The 20,399-nt window shown below is 38.6% G+C and overlaps 2 protein-coding genes across 3 annotated transcripts in view; one reads left to right on the top strand and one right to left on the bottom strand.

The window, feature by feature from the left end:
- Nucleotides 1–1,697: 1,697 nt before the first annotated feature.
- Nucleotides 1,698–6,920, bottom strand: LOC128474967 (pseudouridylate synthase 1 homolog). Its single transcript, XM_053457415.1, has 6 exons — nt 6,814–6,920; nt 6,366–6,601; nt 4,728–4,865; nt 3,470–3,572; nt 2,313–3,004; nt 1,698–1,766 (listed from the first exon to the last, which is right to left on the bottom strand). The coding sequence occupies exons 2-6, from the start codon at nt 6,582–6,584 to the stop codon at nt 1,716–1,718; spliced, it is 1,203 nt and encodes a 400-aa protein (XP_053313390.1). The 5' UTR covers nt 6,585–6,601; nt 6,814–6,920; the 3' UTR covers nt 1,698–1,715.
- A 338-nt stretch (nt 6,921–7,258) lies between these two features.
- The window catches only part of LOC128501892 (E1A-binding protein p400-like), a 34,598-nt gene continuing 21,457 nt past the window's right edge, over nt 7,259–20,399 (top strand). For both annotated transcript variants that reach the window (XM_053471545.1, XM_053471539.1), the window contains exons 1-14: nt 7,259–7,330; nt 10,117–10,240; nt 10,818–12,128; nt 12,489–12,576; nt 13,291–13,392; nt 13,850–14,157; nt 15,643–15,858; nt 16,484–16,669; nt 17,862–18,002; nt 18,177–18,255; nt 18,927–18,970; nt 19,196–19,253; nt 19,808–19,962; nt 20,190–20,367. In XM_053471545.1, the coding sequence (XP_053327520.1) occupies nt 10,857–12,128; nt 12,489–12,576; nt 13,291–13,392; nt 13,850–14,157; nt 15,643–15,858; nt 16,484–16,669; nt 17,862–18,002; nt 18,177–18,255; nt 18,927–18,970; nt 19,196–19,253; nt 19,808–19,962; nt 20,190–20,367 (2,827 nt within the window). In that variant the 5' untranslated portion in view covers nt 7,259–7,330; nt 10,117–10,240; nt 10,818–10,856. The remainder of the gene's footprint in view (nt 7,331–10,116; nt 10,241–10,817; nt 12,129–12,488; nt 12,577–13,290; nt 13,393–13,849; nt 14,158–15,642; nt 15,859–16,483; nt 16,670–17,861; nt 18,003–18,176; nt 18,256–18,926; nt 18,971–19,195; nt 19,254–19,807; nt 19,963–20,189; nt 20,368–20,399) is intronic.

Below are 20,399 nucleotides of genomic sequence, written 5' to 3'. Positions count from 1 at the left end.
ATTTTCCATTACTTTACCTAATTTGGTGAGGATTCAGAGGGAAAATTTATAAAAAATTGTGTTTTTCAAATTTTTGCTAGTTTTTACTAAATTTCTCATTCAGCTAATCATCTAACTATGGTATCAAAAGAAAGCTCTATCTCTCCTTGAAAAAACAATATATAGGTTACATGGGTACACTATTCACAGGAAAAGTGAATAATCGCTGAACCGACGAAAATGGCAAAATTGCTCCAGGACTTGAGGTACCCAAAACCCCTGGGACTGAAGGGGTTAAAGCCTCCATTCTGTTATTCGAACTCAATCAGCATAACAGAGTGATCTCCAGCCTTGTCCACGTGAACACTCTCACTGATGTGATGTCAGCTGGTCCTTTTGGGGCAGGGGTGAAATGCAGTGGAAATGTTTTTTTGGGGGATTACCCATTTTCATGGCAAAGAGGAGATACTTTGCAATTGATCACTTTTCATATCACGAGTATATGCAAATTCTGGAGTATATGCAAATTGCCATCATTTAAACTCAGGCAGCCTTCTCAAAACCGTTGGCCACAACTGTACATAACATACATCCACCCCAAAAACAAAACTGCGTATAGTCTTGATATCTACACTCTATAAAGCCTATAGATTCTACCCACACAAAAAGGTTTTCAATTAGGACAGAATCCTCTCGAGACATTTTCCTGACCTCTAAATCTCTGCTACAAGCATATACACGGAGATTGAAGACCTTGGAAGCATCTTGGTTTGAAGACCCCCCCCCCCGCCTGGTGAAAACAAGTGTTCAGATGCATTGAGAATCATGGGTAGAACTAGAAAAGCTAGTGCTGCTTAGTTACTTGAAAGTAAAGTCTCATACTTAAGGGATACCTGCACCCTAATATTTATATAACATGAAGATACAACATAATAATAATAATAAAGTACTAAAGAACTTAAAACTGCTCACGTCTGCTAAAAAAAAAATCATGGAAATGGTAGGGGCATAATTTTATTGGTGAAAAAAAGAAATGCAAGTGTTAAAAGTTTTGATCTTTATTAAAACAACTTCTGTACAGAAAATATGTTCATTCTGGTTTCTATAGCCACTCACTGATGTACATTCTCTTCGCTGTTGAAAGAGGCACAGATTTCAGCTGGGGACGGAGAAAGCATTAGCATCTCCAATTATGTTCAGCATTTAAGTTATGCTACGGAGAAGGATTAAAGTATGCAATATTAGCATACAGACACAGAAAAAAGCCTATTCTCTCATGCACAGTGGTCCTTGTGAGGTATGCCATTTAGGGTCACCAAAATAAAATGAACCCCATAGGCAACAGTGTATGTTGTCTTCATACGGATTGTAATTTTCGCATTCAGTTATTAACATTGAATCCTGTGTGCTACTATTTTTATAGTCTGTCTTGAATTTATATTACAGATGGCTTCCCACACAAACCCTTTGGAAAGCTTTTCTTTCATATGTACATTATGATATTACCTAAAATCAAAAAACACCTTGTACCAAGTGGCTATACTAAATGGAAAAGATGTTTACGGCTTTTAGCAGTATGGTAACTGTTCACAAAAGTTTATCACAAAGGTATATCAGAACAGTACTACTCTGCATTGAGTAAAGTATTTTCATGCAGACCACAGGTTGTCCGGGTTAAAAAAAAAACAAAAAAAAAAACGCATATCTGTGTTTGAGAGCTTATAATGCTTACAGGATCAGTCAGAGCCTTCATCTTCATCACTGGCAACATGTGATACACCTTCAACCTGAAAGAAAACAACCAGTAAATAAAACAGAAGCTTCTTGCCATGTTTAAAAACAAAAAACACTGTCTTTTCTAATAAAGCATGACCAATACCAATTTTACTCTGTGATTCTAAACTAGCAAACGGCAGAAACATAGCAATTAAAGTGACAATACAGAATCAAGTAAACTAGACACTAACAATGTAAGAGGCTTAATGTATCTCCTGCTCCGCAGTGTGCATGCACGCTTACTCAACACCAGCCAGATCCAGCACTCGCACAAGAGCAGGAGGTCTAACAAGTTTACTTACAGAGAGGGTCGTACACAAACGCAACAGCTTCCCATCAGAAGTGAGATAATTTAAACATGCATGGGATAAAGCTATCCTGAATCAAAGACCACAAGGACTGAGTCTCTACATCAGGAAAAATGGGCAGACTAGATGGGCTGCGGTCAAATTATTTGTTTCTATGTTAAAAACGCCCCACAAGCCCACGTGCAGAACGGACTCACACTAATTTCAATGGGGTTGCTTTCTTCAAAAATTTCTGTCATTTAAGATTACCTTGTGGATGTCTGTGTTTTGTTGCGAGGAAGAGGCTTCATAGTCATGGATAGGAAGGGTAGCCATCCAAGTGGACATGGATTTTTCCTGTATTTCTGTCTGTATAATGGTGGGGTAAATGTGCTCTTTCTTAAACGACTCTATTTTATCGTCTTCTTCCACCCAGTCCAAAGATTCATGGAGACCATCGTTGCCAAAACGCCGGTTGTACTTCTCAAAATGAACCTTCTCAAGTACCAGACCAAGACCAGGAGCTTTAGGGATATCCACTTTTTCTTCGCCCCAGCTTCTCTCAATGATGGACACAGGCGCATAGCCCTTTACCACTGCAATAACTAACCCAATCATCTTACGGATCTGGTGCATCATAAAGCTCTGCCCTTTTACTTTGATCACAGCTAGCTCCAAGCCTCCTTGTTGAAAAGGAGGTTCACAGTGCATTTCCATAATGTAACGTTTTGCACTAGGGTCCCGTGGACCTTTTTGAGATGTAAAGTTGTGGAAGTTGTGGGTGCCCTTATAAAGAGCAAGGAGCTCATTCACCTTATCCAGAGTTTCCTGGCTCAGCCGAAAACTCTCCTCTTGTGTCTCATGGTCCTTGTGTGAGAAAGCAAAGGTGGGCAGAGTATAGGAATATGTACGAGCATCACATGTGTTCTTGGAGTTAAATCGTCCTGTTACCCTTTTCAAGCCTTTAAAATAATAAATACAATATATATATATTAGGATGACACAGTGTATTAAATACATGTAAAAAGAGATATACACATATTACTATAATACTATATAGGTTAACATCCTAAGAGATCTACCAATGTTTTCCAGGTGATGGATCAGAGATTGGGAGACTTTATAGGCTGTCTGCTTTTGATTTCTCTTATGTTCCTTTAGGTTGTTGGTGGCATCTAATGGGACATTTTATATAAAAATTTAAATTGGTTGCGCCTTTTCAATGGCTCCAATATTTATTAAGTCCTGAAATAATGCTAACATTATCATCATTCTCTCGTTAGAGCTCTGGGTTCTAATATTTTCCACCAGAGTATCAGATTGCATAGGACCACACAAATACATAGAGTGGCACTGTAAACAAACACAAATTAACTAGTAAGAAAGGGAAAAATTCCAGTGACATATCAGATGTATGATCTACTCACCCAGTATTCGAATATGGGGGGGTAGATTTTGATTAATCATTTCTACTGTGTTGTCTATCAACCAGATCTTCAATGATACGACTTGCCCTGCAGCTGAAACACCCTGGCAGACAAATCAAAATAATTAAGCTGCACTTCTTTATCTCTACGCTGGAATCCTCGGCCATGCAATGGATGCCTCATGTTTTCAATGCATCCATTGAACCAATCAGCAGCCACAGTAAACTTAAAATACATATATTATATATATACATACACACACACACTTATTTATATATAATGTACAAAAGAGCACCAACAGGTTGCAAGCTAATCTATAGTTAGATCAACTGACTAGCGCACTAAAAGAAAAAAAAAAACTGATCACTGCTGTCATGCAAGGGATGATTATTGCACAGCCAGCAGCCAGCAAAAAAAAAAAAAAGAAACTGGCTCATGCTCGCGTTTAGTTTTTCTAGCGCACCCACTTTTGGGGATTACAACTCTTATCAACCTCAGTCAAGCTGACAAGGGTGATGATAGTTGTGGCTTGTGGCCCACATAAGCGGGTGCAGGAAAAAAGCCAGGCATCCTTGTGGAAATATAGAATGTAATCTAAGATGCGTTTGTATAGTGTATTATCGTTAAACACTTTATTATCTGCGTGCCTACCTTGGCCTGTTCTGTGTGTTATTGCATAGTGACATACACACATACATACATACCTATATATACACACACACACAAACCTATGTAATCTAGAGAGGAAGCTGAATACATTTTGGTGAGTTTTTCTGCAGCTGCATGTAATCTTGACGAAAATTAACGTTATGGTTCCCTTTATCAGGAATTGGTCACCAACTGGTTGAATGATAAGTGTGCAAACACGCATTGTGAAATACCCTGGGTTGTTGCCTTTTCTGCCACATAACTTCCAAAAAACCTATGCATCTTGTTTTTTTTTTTTATCCCAAACGCAAGACACTTACATTAATATATTTTGTGGTTTTTTTTTTGTCAGGCATGGTTCACATCAACAGATGCGTCTTGAGAATTAAAACGTTTGAGTGCTTGTTTACGTTAAAGAAGCTCTAAAAACACACCTCTAATGTGGTTTCATTGATTGGACTTCAGGTTTGCCAACTCCTGACTCCAATTAGCTTTTGTTGAAGTGATTAGCCTAGGGGTTCACATACTTTTTCCAAATGCACACTGTGGGTGTTTGAATGATGTATTCAATATGGACAAGAACAATACAATAATGTGTGTGTTCATTTACCTTGTCTGTACGGGCACACCGCTGAAATGACATCTTTTTCATTTCTTCAGCATGGTTTTCAGGGATGCAGCCAGTCAAAACAAGCGCCTGGACAAGTTCGTCCTCAATCGTTTTGAATTGGGAAGATCCAACATTCCTCTGTGGGGCACAATTTAAAAGTCAGTACAGAGCTTCCCGTCAATATTGGTAGGCACGCCAGTCTATATGCTACCTAGCACCTGGTAGGTTTTAGTTTGAAGTTACAAATGAAAACTTTAGTTCCAATTGTAAAATTCTTAATTAATGGTAATTTTGTAACTTTGCGCACACGCACTCAGGTTGATCGTAATTAGCAAGGAACAGCAGTAATAACAAATTAAGCACGGGATTAAGGGGGTTTAGAACAAAATTGATGCCCAGCTACATTTGCCATCTCTTGTAAGAATTTTTTTGGCAATTTATGTGACACTACAGAACGCCTGTGAGCACAAACTGATGCATGACATTTACAGACATGGAAACTAAATCTCAAGTAAAGGCATTTTAAAGGAGCTTCTCACTGTTAACAGACTGCTATAGTTACAGCCAACCTTTAAATCTATAAAAAAAAGAAAAAAAAACTATAAATTATCATGTGCATGCCTTGGATATCCCTGGGCAGCTTCCTATGGAGAGCATTTTATAATGTACCTATGCAGGACTATGGGGGGATGTTTTGGTTTGCTGACAGGTGACCATTAATTATTCCCATTTAATCAGAAAAACTTCCCTGCAAAAGAAATAAAACTTCTGGGGATCTATTTTATTAATGATAATAATGTTCATGCACTGAGTTTGAACAGGAGAACCAAGGTATGAGTTGGTGGAGGTATTTATAGGTTTTGGAGTGTGGGTGTATCTCTGGAGATAGGACCTGGACCCCAGTCATAGAACTGCTCTTCAGACAGACAATGTTGCACCAGCTCCACAAATAAACATTTTTTTTTTTATTATTATTATGTAATACTTCTGGGACATTGTCAAATTAGTTAGGTCACTCAATGGGAAGATATGCCACTGGCATTAGATGTGTCTCTGGATTTGATGTATTGGGGTAGAAGAGTAGGGCATGGGAGTGTTAAGAAGAGTTTCTACAGTGGTTTCATCTTTTTCTATATTCAGCCATCAAACAGCGGCCAGCAAGAGTAATTTATCCAGTTCACCATAAAGGTTTTGCAAGGGAAGTCAGTGATAGAACCACATCACCGCAAAGAGGCTTACTTCGTATTCCTACCTGTTGCACTTGATTCCTTTATCAGGCTCAATGCATAGGGCAAATAACAGTAACAACATACACCCCAGGGTCATCTAATTACAGGAAAGGAGATTATTAAGTTTTATCGGCTACCTCCCTCCCTGCATTGAAGCCCATCTGCTCTCGGTGTCCAGAATCTTGGAGAACATCGTTATGTCCTTATTGACGAGGGAGACGGGTTGGTAGCTGAAGCGTCAGGGAAGGACAGGCTATAGACAGTTTTGATAAACTTAGTTATGCTAAAACACCGTGAAGATGACATAAGTCGTTATATATGCATTTATTAGCTACATTTATTAGCTACATGGGAACCAATGCATTTCTATTTGCAGAGTCTAACCACTTAAAATGGGGCAATTCCTTACCTGCATTCCATAGTAACCTTTTCCTGAATAGGCCAAAAGCAGGACTACCTTCCTTTTAGGAGGCTTTTTACTCTGTTCTTCATTATCAGGTTTAAATCTCTTGGCACTATGCCCATTTTCCTCCACAGCCTCAGGCTCCTCCTGAAGAGCACTTGCTTTCCTGGTTTCTCCAACACTAGGGGTTTGTATAAGTGGCTTATCTTTCTGAGAAGAAGCCATGGAAGCAGAAAGAGTATCTGCGACAGATTAGACAAGAAGGCAGATCAGACACGAATCACGCTGGAGATCAACTTGACAGATGCAAAGTCAACTTGATACAGCTTTCACACATAGAAGCCCTCTTTATGGAACATACATGAAGGATGATAAATAAGATCTTTCGTCAAAGTAAAGGAACGTTATGTTTAAGGAAAGCCCCGCGATATGAATGTCCCATTACTAATCTGACCTGTGCAGGCGCTGAATTGTCAGCGTGAGAACCACCAGCTAATGCTCAGCATCCGGCTTCAACACGTGTGGAAGACAAGAAGAGTCCAGCACTGAACTCTACGGGTCCTGAGCAGGGACAACAGACCTCGCTCAACGTGGGCGGAGCTTGCGTTGTATAGGCGTGTCGGTTTTCACACTGGTCGCTACTGTTTCATTACAGCAGCTGCTGGAAAATCCACAATGCTGAAGTTGTCTTCTTACTCAACCAGCTTCCTATTCGCTGAAGGTAGATTGTTATACGAAGAGCTTCTTATTCTAGCGTCATAAATTTGATGTATATGTATATATGCAAATGATAACATAGTTCAGTCTCCATGCAGCGCCTCTAGTGGTGACTTGTTTAATTGTCTAACCAATATACCGCCTTTCCAGATTGGCCCTCGTCGGCCACTGTAAGTGGGGATCTCCTACGGAACAACTCGCTGCCTTTTGTGAGTCCATAGGGTGGGGGGGACTTTGTCGGTAAAGAAACAGGGGTAAGTAGAAGGGTATCTCTTCGGCTGTCCATGGAAAAGGCGGGGGATTTGGGGAGAGGGATACTGGCCTAGTGCTAATGGACTCAAGAAAGAACTTCCTTGATAGAAAGTAGCAACGTGCCTGCAGCGCTTCCCTTGTGTGCCCGCATGAAGCAGGGGCTCGCAACTTTACAAGGAGCGAGCTGCCAAGTTCTGGGGTCTCGGGAGACGCGTAATCTCTTCCCGTTCCTATTCCGCACCGAATCTGACCATTTAACCCTTCGCCTCCGCAAAAGAAACAACCCCAAATTTATGTTGGGGCCTGTGGGCACTTGCTTCCTTTAAAGAGCGGCCTACCTAAGCTCCCTGGCAACGAATGTGTTAAACTGCGCTGGCTTGCTTAAGACACCAGGGTTAACCAGTGCGGCGCCGGCGGGCTAAAACTTACTTTTTCAGGAAGTTAGTTGTGCAGCGGTAAATATCTATGTCCCGTCCGCCTAATACTAAACATGGTGTAAAAACATGCAAGACGCCTAGGTTAATATGCAGTGATCAATGGCTAATAGATTGCTTTACGTTATAATCATTAGGATAGAATGCAGTTCTGTATTATTTTTTCTGTTTGCGCAGTCTAATTTGATGCTGAGTATATAGGGGCCGATGCTTGATTGATTCTGGAATCTCTTCTAAACTATACTGTTCAGTGTCTTCCAATCTACTGAAAGATCATTCCCTATTGATCTGACTTCCCAGAGGGGAAAAACAAAGCATCTACGTCTAGTTTTCTATTGCTATTTGCTATTGTTTGTCTAGAATGTAATTCAGCAAATCCATGTATTTATTATAATGAATATAAACCATTATTTGATCAGTGATATAAATGTGGCTTAAGTATGACCGTATCCATGCAGACTTTTCTTGTCTCGTAAGACATTTGGTTGTGTGATATATATATATATATATATATATATATATATATATATATATATATATATATATATATATATATATATATATATATATATATATATATATACAATATGCATGGAAGGTTGAAGATGATGTGCATGTTATGATTTTACTCTTCAAATGTCAAATATTGCACAATGTATTGCTTTCATTTGTCAACAAAATCAAGAAAAGAAGGAAATCCAAGATATTAACCTGCAATTGTGCGCAAGTTACTGCGGTACTTCTACCTAAATATCCTCAGCTCATCAGAATGTCTGATCTGATCTCTGGTATATCAGACTGAAAATGACATAGGATATATTTGACTTTAGGTTTGAGGAAGGTAAATGCACGGACCAACTTAGTATACTTTATTCTATGGTGCATCGTGGGATTCTTACTATACTAATGAATACATATGATTGATTGTGCATCTTCAGTAAGGTTAATGTAACAATTATTTAATATGTTTAAATATTAAGTAACTTATAATATGTTTAAATATTAAATAACTTATAACTTATAATTGCAGGTTAATATCTTGGATTTCCTTCTTTTCTTGATTTTGTTGACGTATTAAAGCAATACATTGTACAATATTTGGCAACTCAGATTTTCAAAACTTGTCTGGCTATTGTGGATTCTTTAAAGTTTAAACATTATGTTCCCATGACTTGGTACTTTCTCTTCCCGTTCCCTCTTGTTTTGGACTCGGCTGACAAACTGGTTGTTTTCCTTCCTTTTATTGATACTACGTATATTTAAAAAAAAAAAAAAAAAAAAAAAAGGGAGTTCCCCAACTTTGTTAATGTTGCTCGTATCACTCTTTAGCTGATGAAACTGTAAAAATATGCCATAATTTTATAGCATATTTTTGCTTACAATACTGAAACTGGAAGTATAGTCAAAGCAGAGCGGCGATACAATTAGTGATCTTTTTGTATCATTTTGTGTGTTCATATATAGGCCTTCTTGGTGTGTTTTTTTAAACTACTGTGATGCCAAGAAAAAAGCGCTTCAACACCGTTTCTTGCTTATTAATATTAATGCATTAATATTTCCTGCTTATGTTCTACGTACAGAAGAGTTGAATGAAATTGCATGGGATAACTATGTTAACACATGATTACATTGCGTCTGTGTTTAAGCATCAATAACGGGTCATTTTGCGTTGTGTCCGCATAGTAATACTCGAAATGATAAATTTATTGGAATATGTTTTCTTTGCATCTACTCACGGGTTACATAGCCTATCGTATATGAAAATATAATTAGTGAATACAATGAAATGTTCACTTGGTAAAGTAACTGCTTTGGTTCTCCTCAAGTATGGTTTATATGTAGAAAGAGATAAGCGATATCCCTGATCTGTCCTTTTTTGTTAACATTGGCATTACGGCATATCCCATATGCTTCCATTTCCATTATTATGTTTTACCAACCGTGTTCATATTGTGAACCTCACAAATAAATGTTCTACTATGTATACATTGGTACATATTGTGATCCTGTGATATTGCAAGGAAGCTAGGAGGTGCCTCAGAAATTAAATGGTTTTCTCTGGTTCCTTCGGCTCAGAGAATGAGGGTCTATTCTATAATGCTGTATACTTTCTTGGACCAATGCAACTCTTCGCGTTTTCCTTCTTACTCCATTAAAACCGATCAAGTGGGGAATTTATTAATTATGTGGGGGAAAAAATTATAAAATAATTATAATTAAAAAAAAAAAAAGGTATTTTGTGAAAACTGTGACTGAAAATGTATCCATTAGTTAAAAAAAAAAAGAGGACATCTAATTGATACTGCCATATGGTAAACTGCCACTACATCAAAAGTATTTTATTATTATTCTAGGTCTGGTCTTATACACAGTCTGTGGAATTGGAGCGTTCACACTCTTTGGGAGCAAAATTGGCACTTTCGATATGGGTGGTCTGTAATGGCCACTTACCACGTTGTGCCTACAGGAGGATTAGAGGTAAAAGAGGTCTTTGGCATTATTATAATAGTCCTGTATTTTATGAGTTTAGTAAGAATAATAAATGCCTGTTATAACAACTAAAGGAAGTTATCGTTATTAATTATCAGTCTGAAATGTGACAATACGGGTTTACAATGACGTTTTTCTTTCCTGTGTGGGATATGTTCAGCTCTCATGGTTGCTTTGTATTAGCATGGGCTCTGAAGAAACATTTTCAATGCATTTCGAACCCTTTGGCTCACATTGAGTTAGAATTTATGTTTTGTGTAACAAGCATAATGCTAAAGGGTACTACGGTATTTTTGCTACGGAAAATGCTTAATATGCCCGAATTCCAGTTTTTAATGTGCAAAACTTTTGGATCTGCCTACATATGACAGAGTAATTTAATTATATGGGACAAACATTTACATTATTTATAGAAAATCATTTTGATAATGGTTCAATCTCGTATAAACATTACGGTGTGGAGTGTTAATTTGTTTGTTTTTTTTACTTATTACTGACTGGTCAATTTCCTCTTTTTTTTTCTTTTCTCTTTTCTTTGGCTTTTTCTTAATTTCCTAAATTTTAGGATTGCGTATTGTGTTAATCGTGTTTTGGTGGGGTTATAATGCCCCATGGTAACAGTTCCCAAGATACACAACCCCAGCCCCCCAAGCCCACCTCAGGAAATGATGGGGATCAACAAAGAAGTCAAAAGGCTACTCCTCAATCGCCTGCTCCAACATTTGCACCAGCAGTCAGTTCACCCGGACCTCAGTCACCCGGTTACCAAATACAACAACTAATAATGAGCCGGAATCCAGTGCCTGGTCAGAATGTAAATATCACATTACAGAATGTGGGGCCGGTGGTGGCAGGAAATCAGCAGATAACTCTTACTCCACTGCCTCTCCCTAATCCTGCATCCCCAGGGTTCCAATTCAGCTCCCAAACAAGAAGGTTTGAGCATGGCTCTCCGTCCTATATCCAGGTTACCTCCCCTATATCTCAACAGGTCCAGACCCAAAGCCCTACTCAACCCACCGCTGTGCCAATTCAAGCATTACAAGGTGTTAGGGCAACAACTGCTGGAACCAGTTTGGGAATGTGCAGCCAAAGCCCCACACGTGGATTTGTAGATGCTGGTTTGATTGTTAGGCAGCTCAGTCTTGGTCCTTCCGCTTCCGGACACTTTGTATTTCAGGAGGGAACCGGAATTACCCAGATTGCACAGGGGGCACAAGTACATCTTCCTTCTGGAACTTCCACGCCTATCCAAGCACGTACTCTGTTACACTCCAATTCACAGACTGTTGGCTCTGTACAGTTTGGATCACAGAGCCCCGTGACAACTGGAGCAAGCCACATAACAACTACCAATCTACCCCCACAGATAAGCAGTATTATCCAAGGTCAGTTAATCCAGCAGCAGCAGGTGCTTCATAGCCAACAGCTAGGCAGGACTATCAGCTTTGATAGGACTTCTGGAGGCATGATAGCTGGAGTGGCTGGGACCTCAACATTTGGGATAGCCTCACAACCTGCTCCAACAAGTCCATCGCGAGCAGCTGGACCAGCGCCCTCTAGTCTTCCTCTTGCCTCAATTGTAAAAAAGCAAAGTAAAAAACTTGAGGAGATTCCTCCAGCAACCCAGGAAGATGCTCGAATGAGGAAGCAATGTTTGGATCATCACCATAAAACATTGAAGGCCCTGAAGGAGAACTTCAAAGACTATATGATTGAACTATTCTTTCTACAATACTTTCAAGGGAACATGATGGATTTTTTGGCTTTCAAAAAGAAACCTACTATACAGCTACAGAACTATCTCAGGCAAAATGACTTGGATGCAGAAGTAGAAGAGGAAGAAGGGGACAAGAGCTCTCTTCATCTTACTCAGGTAAGACTGATATTTCTTTGTACTGGAATACATTTCTGTGATGGGCTGGATTTGCACATTATTTGACTCCAGGCATTTGGGAAATATTTTACATCAACTTGAAAAATAATCACTCCATCCCCTTCCCTAAACATTTAAATTTCACTAAATTGTCATAAGTCGGTTTAAGGAAACTTTCAATTATATATACCAGTGCTGAACACTGGGCAAATGAGTTGTTGGGTCCAAAAAGTAAGATGTGACATTTGTGGGCATGCAATTGTTCTTCTTTGAGTTCCACTAACTGACTGCAGTTTTTTTCCTTTAGCATAGCATATCAAATATTTTCCAGCTGTCTAATGGCTGTGCCTTTATTTCTAGACTCAAGATCCTCCTGAAAGTCCAGTGTCAGAGAATACTATTTCCATGGAAACCCAAGCCTCCAGTATGCAAAGGGAAACTCCTATTGGTATTGCTTACTTATTTTTCTTACTTCGTTTATGATAAAACATTGATTAGTGATCCTGAAGGAAAAATATGAACATACAATACCTAGTTTGGTATTGGAGTATTAAACATTCACTTAAAATAATGTCGCATTTTATGTGAGTATGCTGTATTAAAGCAACAAATACCCCAATTATCTAACATTAAGTATAGCTTTGCAGAGCTGCTGATGCTTAAAAGTAAAAACATCCCATGCCTGTGTGGGATCTAAGGATTTGGTTGATGGCGTAGACTTTGTCAGTGAATTTGACTACCTGGAACTCCTTAAAAATGCATATGATGGCTGGAGTGTCCCTTTAAATGTATGATGTTGGACCTTATATATCTGTAAGCAGGTACCATGGTTATCTTGCTTTACATTGTATCTGCATTGGAAAAGGTAGATATATCTTAAATTGAAATATGATCAGTCTTCATCATGAGTGTCCCGATATTCTGATATTTTTAGCAATTGGCAGGTATTATGATTGATATATTGATTTCTGGGAAGCAACACAGAATTGTACTTTTTTTCTTTGTTGCAGTGGTACAAATATATTGATGAGAGATCTTAAAATGCTAACATTTAAAAAGAAAATGGCGCGTTACATATAAATTACCATGAATTTATTGTGATGGGGCATTTAATTACTAGTTTGTGGATGACTTTTTGTCATTTTATTTCTCACTTTCTCAGATGCAGCTCTAAAGCCATTGCAGGATTCAAGCGAATCTACTTCCCATCATCTAAAAGTGACACTTGGAATTCCTCAGACCCCACCAACACAGAGTAAAACTGGTAAGGTTGCTGCAGTTACACTCTGTTTTATAGCACACAATTTGTCAGTCCACAGCAGTTGTATTATAAAGTGAGTGATTCTTACAGAAGTCCCTTGGTATGGTTACGTCTGAGGGCTTCACAAAAGTGCAGTAATATTTACATATGACAAAATGTTCCATGCTGGAGTTTAGGAATGGTTATTAGCATGGCTTAGGTGTGCTTGTGCTGTCCTGGATTAACAATAACATCATTAACATTGATGAAAGGGACTGATGATGCACCCAAAATAGCAGAACTGTGTCAGATGAGTTATACATTTATATAGCTTTATTTACCATGAGGGGGGTGTGGGGGTTCTTCTGATATTCAGTAATGAAATCTTTACCTGTCACAGATGCCACAGTGCCTTCTGGTAGCGGCCTGTGTCACATGTCTTTCGGTGCATTTCTTACTTTGGGCTCCTTCTTTGTTGCAGTTGGCATGCCTTCCTCTGAGACAACAGTGGCTCCTCCAAATCACAGGCAAAGCGACCCCACCAAGGTTTCTACAATGCCTAATTCAACCAGCCTGCATTCTCCGAGCAGAACACAGTCCCAGAAAATGCCCATTACTTTTGTCCCCAACACTTTGCATCCTACGCAGCAGCAGCAGCCACCAGTCACGGACGCTCAAATCAAGGGAAAAACACAAACTTCCAGCATTCCTGTTGCACAATCTGCTCAAAACCAAATGTCTCAGCAGTCTCAGGTCATGATGCTTGACCAGCCTTTAAAACCCCAACAGGTATGTTTGAAATGGTGCAAGACCTTTGTTGTAATGACCCTGTTGACATTCCCATCAGTTCTTAAGGGGTCGACCGTATTTTATGGTCATTACATTATGGAAGGAAACTTAGACTTAACATAACACATATATACATCCACACAATTGTTGCATTAATCCCTTTTATCATAAGTGTACTTTTTTTGTATATATATATATATATATATATATATATATATACCCTTTCTTGATTTTGTCCAGCAATGGTGAAGTTATTGAGACCCCTCAGGGTTGTCATTCCTTCACATCTTATTTTAATAATGACACCTAGGTTAAGTGAACCGCTGTCCCCCTGCTAGAAACCATGCAGTGGGAAGGGGTGCAAAGCTGGCTGTCTAATAGCCATGTCGTAAATTAACCCGCTGGGCATTCATAAACCTCTATTCAAATACATTTCTTTTGAAAGTGAATATGCCCTGTGTTCATTAGACATGCAATAGTCATAATCTAGTGTTAAATGTAATCTAAAAAGATTTTACATAGTACAAGGGCTTTATAAGCACCTTTTTATCTTTATCTTCATATGTTTAGTTAAAGTGCACTATCAAATGGTCATAACTATGCAGCATCAGGGTGCTCTACTAGTTAATCTGCATCTGCAGTAGGTAGGTGGTGGCGTTTAGTTTCATTTACAGTAACAAACGGGAGGGTTGGGGCTGCATCACAGGGTTCTTTTGTTAAGCAGCACTAGTATCTCAATAACATCGTAGATACGGTTTTAAGTGGTAGGAAAAATGGAGGAAAAAAACATATCTGATGTCTGACTGTAAACCAAGTCCACGAGAAGCATTTTCACATCATAATGCTTCTGGGAACTCCATCCTTAAATCAATACATGCTAATTGTTCTAAATATAGCAGGTGATGTCACCAGCTAAGTGGTATAAATGACTGAAGAAGCAACAAGCCAGTGATAGGAAAAAATCTCGTTAAGCAACTGGGGAAATTTACATTTATTACCAAGTTTTATTTCCGAGCATTCCTAGTGGTTAAAAATAAGCAATTGCAATTAAGAACGCTGTCAACAATGCCTTTAACCTTGTACGTATTATAAAATAAAAGTAAATATACAATTTTATATTGGACAGTGTTTAAAATGTCACTTTTAATTGATAAACTGTATTGGCACCAATAGTGATTACACAGTACAACAAGTACTCAAAATCATAAATAAACATCGCTGAATAATTTTGTATCTATGCTATATCATCTATGGGATTAATATTCAGTGTACAGCAAGATAGCTGGTTATAGCAATGTTAAAGAACTCTTTCTCCAGTAATGTAATACATAGTTTATTCTTTACACAAATCAAGTATTTTTCTGTTACAAATATGATGAAATATGTTGAATAGTATTTTTGATTGTCTTGCCTAAAAGTTCAGTGATCACGGTCACATTGTATTGGCCTAGTAGGAAATAGATTGTTACTGTGATTTTGCCACAGGGTTCGGATCCTGCGTCTTTGTATGCTGCTCCTTCGTCACCTGCTACGCCAGCCAGCGCTTCAGACTCTATACCCCCTGCTGTCTCTCCTAAAAGGATATTATCCCCTGGTGCCAGCAGGTCACCTCGCTCTACAGAATCTCAACCTCAGGACAATATGGCACTGATTTCAGAGGATGTCCAACAAGAAGTCCCTGTGCCTAAACCACTAGAGCAGGTAAAACAAATGCAAGTTTTTTGGTTTTTTTTCTTCATGTACATCCATGTTTGTTGTATACATTTGTTTAATACGTTGAGACTGGAATCAGCTGAAACCTTCCCTTGTTATTGGATCATATGTATGTTTACCACATGCATGGAGTTTCTCATAATACTCACCTCCTACTATCTGATGTACTAAAAAAGGCTTAATCACAGAACAGCAATCATACACTGTTATCAATTGAAAGGACAATAGAAAATGCTCCTGTGGTGTACACCTAAAAGTATGTCTGTAACACATATACATTGTTTTAAATAAAAAATCATTTTATATAGGTGTATCTGACATGTAGAACAGGAATAAATAAAAAATGACAAATCTAGTGACCAGTGGCAGGAATTAGAAGTACTTGTTTTATGGAGACACATTACATATTTAATATTCTTGTGACCTTTTAATTATTAAGTGCCACCAAATCACAAAGAGCTGAAATCACGGTAACCCTTTAGTATTTAGCCTTGGGCATAGTTAGTAAGAACAATAAAGCATTAATTGGACTTGGGTTTTTCCAGCAACTGAATGATTTCTTTTCTATAATAAGCTTTTTCAAGGACACAATATACTCCTCTCTGTCCCGCAGGAGAGTCACATCCATCAACGCATCGCAGAGTTAAGGAAGGAAGGTTTATGGTCCCTGAGGAGGCTGCCCAAACTGCAGGAAGCCTCCAGACCAAAATCTCACTGGGATTACCTGCTGGAAGAGATGCAATGGATGGCTGCAGACTTTGCCCAGGAGAGGATGTGGAAAGTTGCCAGTGCTAAGAAGGTATCGTGAGTTAGAATTAGGAGTGCAATTTATATCGGTTTAACCTTCCTGTGCTTAATAAGTTGATGTGGGTGTGCATGTGCATTAGAGTAAGGAAAACAAAATGAACTATATGTTATCAGTACTGGTAACTTTGTTCTTTTGTAGGATGCTAAAGCATAAACTAAATAGTATGTATCACATTTTTACTACAGTTATGTAATGGCAAAGATGCACAAAAAAGATTTTCACTGCAAGTCCGCCATTGATATCTGATTCATTGAGAGGGTGATCCAGATTTAACCCACTGCATGTTGTGATCCACTAAAAGATATCCATAACAGCCGCAAAACACTGACCCACTTCATTCAATGCATCTCACAAGCCTTCTGGCAGCATCTTTGGGGCTAATTTTTGTTTTACAATACCTTACAGAGGCTTAACAGATGAGGGATAAAGCAACAAAATGGCCAGCTTCTTTCTGAAGGGACCAAATATTTGATTTTTTTTTTTAACCCTTTTCAGGCCTATCGACAGCTGGCTTCCTGCCAACTGAATGAGTGTAACGGTGCTCACATAGTCTCTCTTCCTTCCATGAAATGAAAAATAAATAAGGATAGATAATGAAATATAAATAAAATTGATTGGGAGCCCTGTGCTGACGCCATGACATCACTGGTATGAAAATGTATGACAGATCCCCAAAAGGATGTCGAGCCGTACTGCACTTGGAACCATACTAGAACAAAAACAAAAAACATATGCAAAATAGTATTTTTTTTTCTAAACCCCCGACCTGAAAGGGTTAAAGGACTACATCAAAACAGCTTATTTTTTGTATGATTGTACTACTTGTGCAATCATATTTTCCTTTTATTATTCTTGGAGAATTAGTAAACTTGGTGTTTAGGAAAATTTGTTGCGGGTAATATGGAAGAATATATATATTTTGGATTATGTATTAAAAGCAATTCTGATGCAAAGTGAAGCATTCTGTGGAAACATTCCTTTGGCTGCTAAAAAGATTGCATCGGTTGTGTTCTTTTTAATGTCAGAGGGACCTGCCTACCTGTCAGAGAAGGAGTTGACTAGAGGAGATACCTATTATGTGTTCGCATGTAAATGTGTATTACATTTACATGTATGTGTGTCTCCCGTTGTGAGAGATACCATGAGATTTATACCTCTCTAAGCTTTCATTTATTTATTAAAGCTGGTCAGGACCGCTGCACGATATTGGCAGGAGAAACAACAGAATGATGCTAGAGCCAAGAAGGAGAATGAAGAGCGACTGAGACGTATTGCATGGTTTGCAGCTCGAGAAATACAGCATTTTTGGTACAACATTGAACAAGTAAGAGCAACGTATGCAGTGCAATCTCTTTTCCAATAATCTGTCCATTGGTGCAAGAAATGGGAGAAAGTACTGAACTGTGTCCTGAACTGCTGGTTTAAACTGCTTGATTCTAGTAACGTATTTGCAAAGTTGCTTAGCTTGGATTTCAAGTATTCCCTATCTCAATTTTAGGTGGTGGAGATAAAGCTACAGGTGGACTTGCAGACAAAGAGGAAGAAAGTCTTCTGCACCCAGAGAGGAACACTGAAAGGTACCTGTATTCTTATATTTTTTTGTACTAAGCTTTGTGCCTGTCTGTGCCGGTGACCCTCCATCAGTTGTTCGACGTATAACCTGACATTACACAACAGGGGTTATGTACAAAAGTGATTCTAATCCAGTGCCCTATTTTAATTGTGTTTGAGTCAGCGCAGCACCCCAGCTGGCATCTCCCTCCACGCTTCTGTCTTTTGCTGAGTGCCAGGATACAATGTCTTATCCCAGCTCTCATCCTCCTTATGGTACTGATGCAGCCTTATGGAATGCTATGCCGGCTACAAGTGAGATCTCTGGTCTCCCGACTGGCCTTTTGAATAAGCCTTGCAATAGGGCTATCTCACCCTGGAGCCTCTGGCCTAGCACAATAAGAGCACTTTTCATGTATTTTCATTTTTAAATAACTGCCAACCATACCTGGAAACTCTCTGGGTGAAGTTCCGGGTCATCTTGGGGAAAGTCTGGGTTGAAGCACTCCTTGCCCACTTCCCTTCCAAAAATGACGCGTTCCACAAGATCAGCAGGACCTCCTACCCGCATCCGGGGGGGGGCTGCTCAGGGTAGCCGGAGCCAGAGAGCTCCTAGGTATACCCCAACATATCAACCAAAATAAGTTATTGGATAAAACCTCTACATTCCTAATAGTATTCTTTTTTTCTATTTTAGGTGAAGACAAGGCAGAAATATTGGTGAAAGGTGATGAAAGTTCGGTGAGTTGTGATATACTGCTCAAGGATTCAGTAGCATGTATTAACTCCTATATACCGGTATATATGAGAGAGAGTGAGAATTTGTATTTTGCTTCTGACTTATATAAATCAACCTGTCAGAAGAAAGCTGTTGATTAAGCTTTTAATTTTGATTGCCTCCACCTTTTATAGCCACTGTATATTGCATAATTTGTAATAAAATCTGTATTTCTTTTCCCATCATAGGGCCCTTCTAGTTCGCAAACCATCAAAAAAGCAGACACACCTAAAGCTGAAAATGATGGTATGAAAATGTCACTTGCTTAGTTAGATTGAATTTTTTTTTTTCCTGCAATACCTAAAATTAAACTCCACACGCATGTAAATGAGTATTTGTTATCCCTTTGATAAATTCTGTATTCCTGGGAGTAATACATAATGTATCAAAGATAAAAATGCTTAATATGTAAATTACACACTAATTAGAACGAAAATGCATTTTCTATGGCCCCATAGAAGAGGGTTTCAAGATGTTTGTGGTACCTTTTTTATAGTGAAGTTTGGTGAGCGTTTTTTAAATCTGAATTTTTAAAAAGGGAAAAATATTAAAAAGAAATAATCCCAAAATACTTGCTTGGAGCAAAATATATGTGAAGGCCATACAAATGGAGACAGTCATTGTGGAACGATTTTAGATGCGCGTAACCCTGCAAAGTTAACCCAAAACCCCTGAAGTATGATTGCCCTGTGGCTTTGCCTCGAAGTGTAATGTTTTGACAAAGGTGTTTGATTTAGAACTATGAATGTTTGTCTGTTTGTTTCCAGTACGTTTTTGTGATCCTTGTTTTTATATGTTAGATGGTGTACAGAAGCAACTGGTTTTGATTGATTCCCTACTCAACATCGAAGGTGGTGTTAATATGGAACAACGGAAGAACAGCCGAGACATTGCAGAGGTGGCAGCTGCTGCAGAACTCTTACTGCCCAGGGGCAGCTCGCGTATCACATGCACAGTAAGTCGGTCCCCACAGAACTCAAACTATTAACTGTTGATATTTCTTGTGTCCTGAAATAATATGGATTATAAAGATGATGTTTTGTTGTAACTTTAGTTGAAACTTGCTTATATTCTATAAAACGTGTCTGTGCCAATTACAGGTTTCTAAGAAGTAAATGAAAGTTATAAGTTAGTTCCCTAGCTAAAGAAAATATAGACTATTTACGAAAAAATTCTCCACAGGTGAAATCAAGCCCTCCACCCCTCCTTCATGGAAGCCTTCGAGAGTATCAGCAGATTGGGTTAGATTGGTTAGCAAAGCAATTCAAGAAGAACCTTAATGGGATTCTAGCTGATGAAACTGGGCTTGGGAAGAATGTACAGGTTATTGCTCTAATGGCTCATCTTGCCAGCAAAGAAGGTGAAGTATTTATGTATATATATATGTATATT

Source organism: Spea bombifrons, chromosome 1 (genome assembly GCF_027358695.1).
Source record: "Spea bombifrons isolate aSpeBom1 chromosome 1, aSpeBom1.2.pri, whole genome shotgun sequence".
NCBI classification, from domain to species: Eukaryota; Metazoa; Chordata; class Amphibia; order Anura; family Pelobatidae; genus Spea; species Spea bombifrons.
This window is presented reverse-complemented; position numbering and strand designations above follow the sequence as displayed.

Bases quoted from the DNA above. Each gene is read 5' to 3' on its own strand.
- LOC128474967 (XM_053457415.1), bottom strand. From the start codon at position 6,584: ATGGCTTCTTCTCAGAAAGATAAGCCACTTATACAAACCCCTAGTGTT. The intron at 4,866-6,365 runs GTAAGGAATTGC...TGTGCCCCACAG, and splicing joins AAGGTTACTATGGAATGCAG to AGGAATGTTGGATCTTCCCA. The intron at 1,767-2,312 runs GTAATCTTAAAT...GTTTTCTTTCAG, and splicing joins AAAACACAGACATCCACAAG to GTTGAAGGTGTATCACATGT.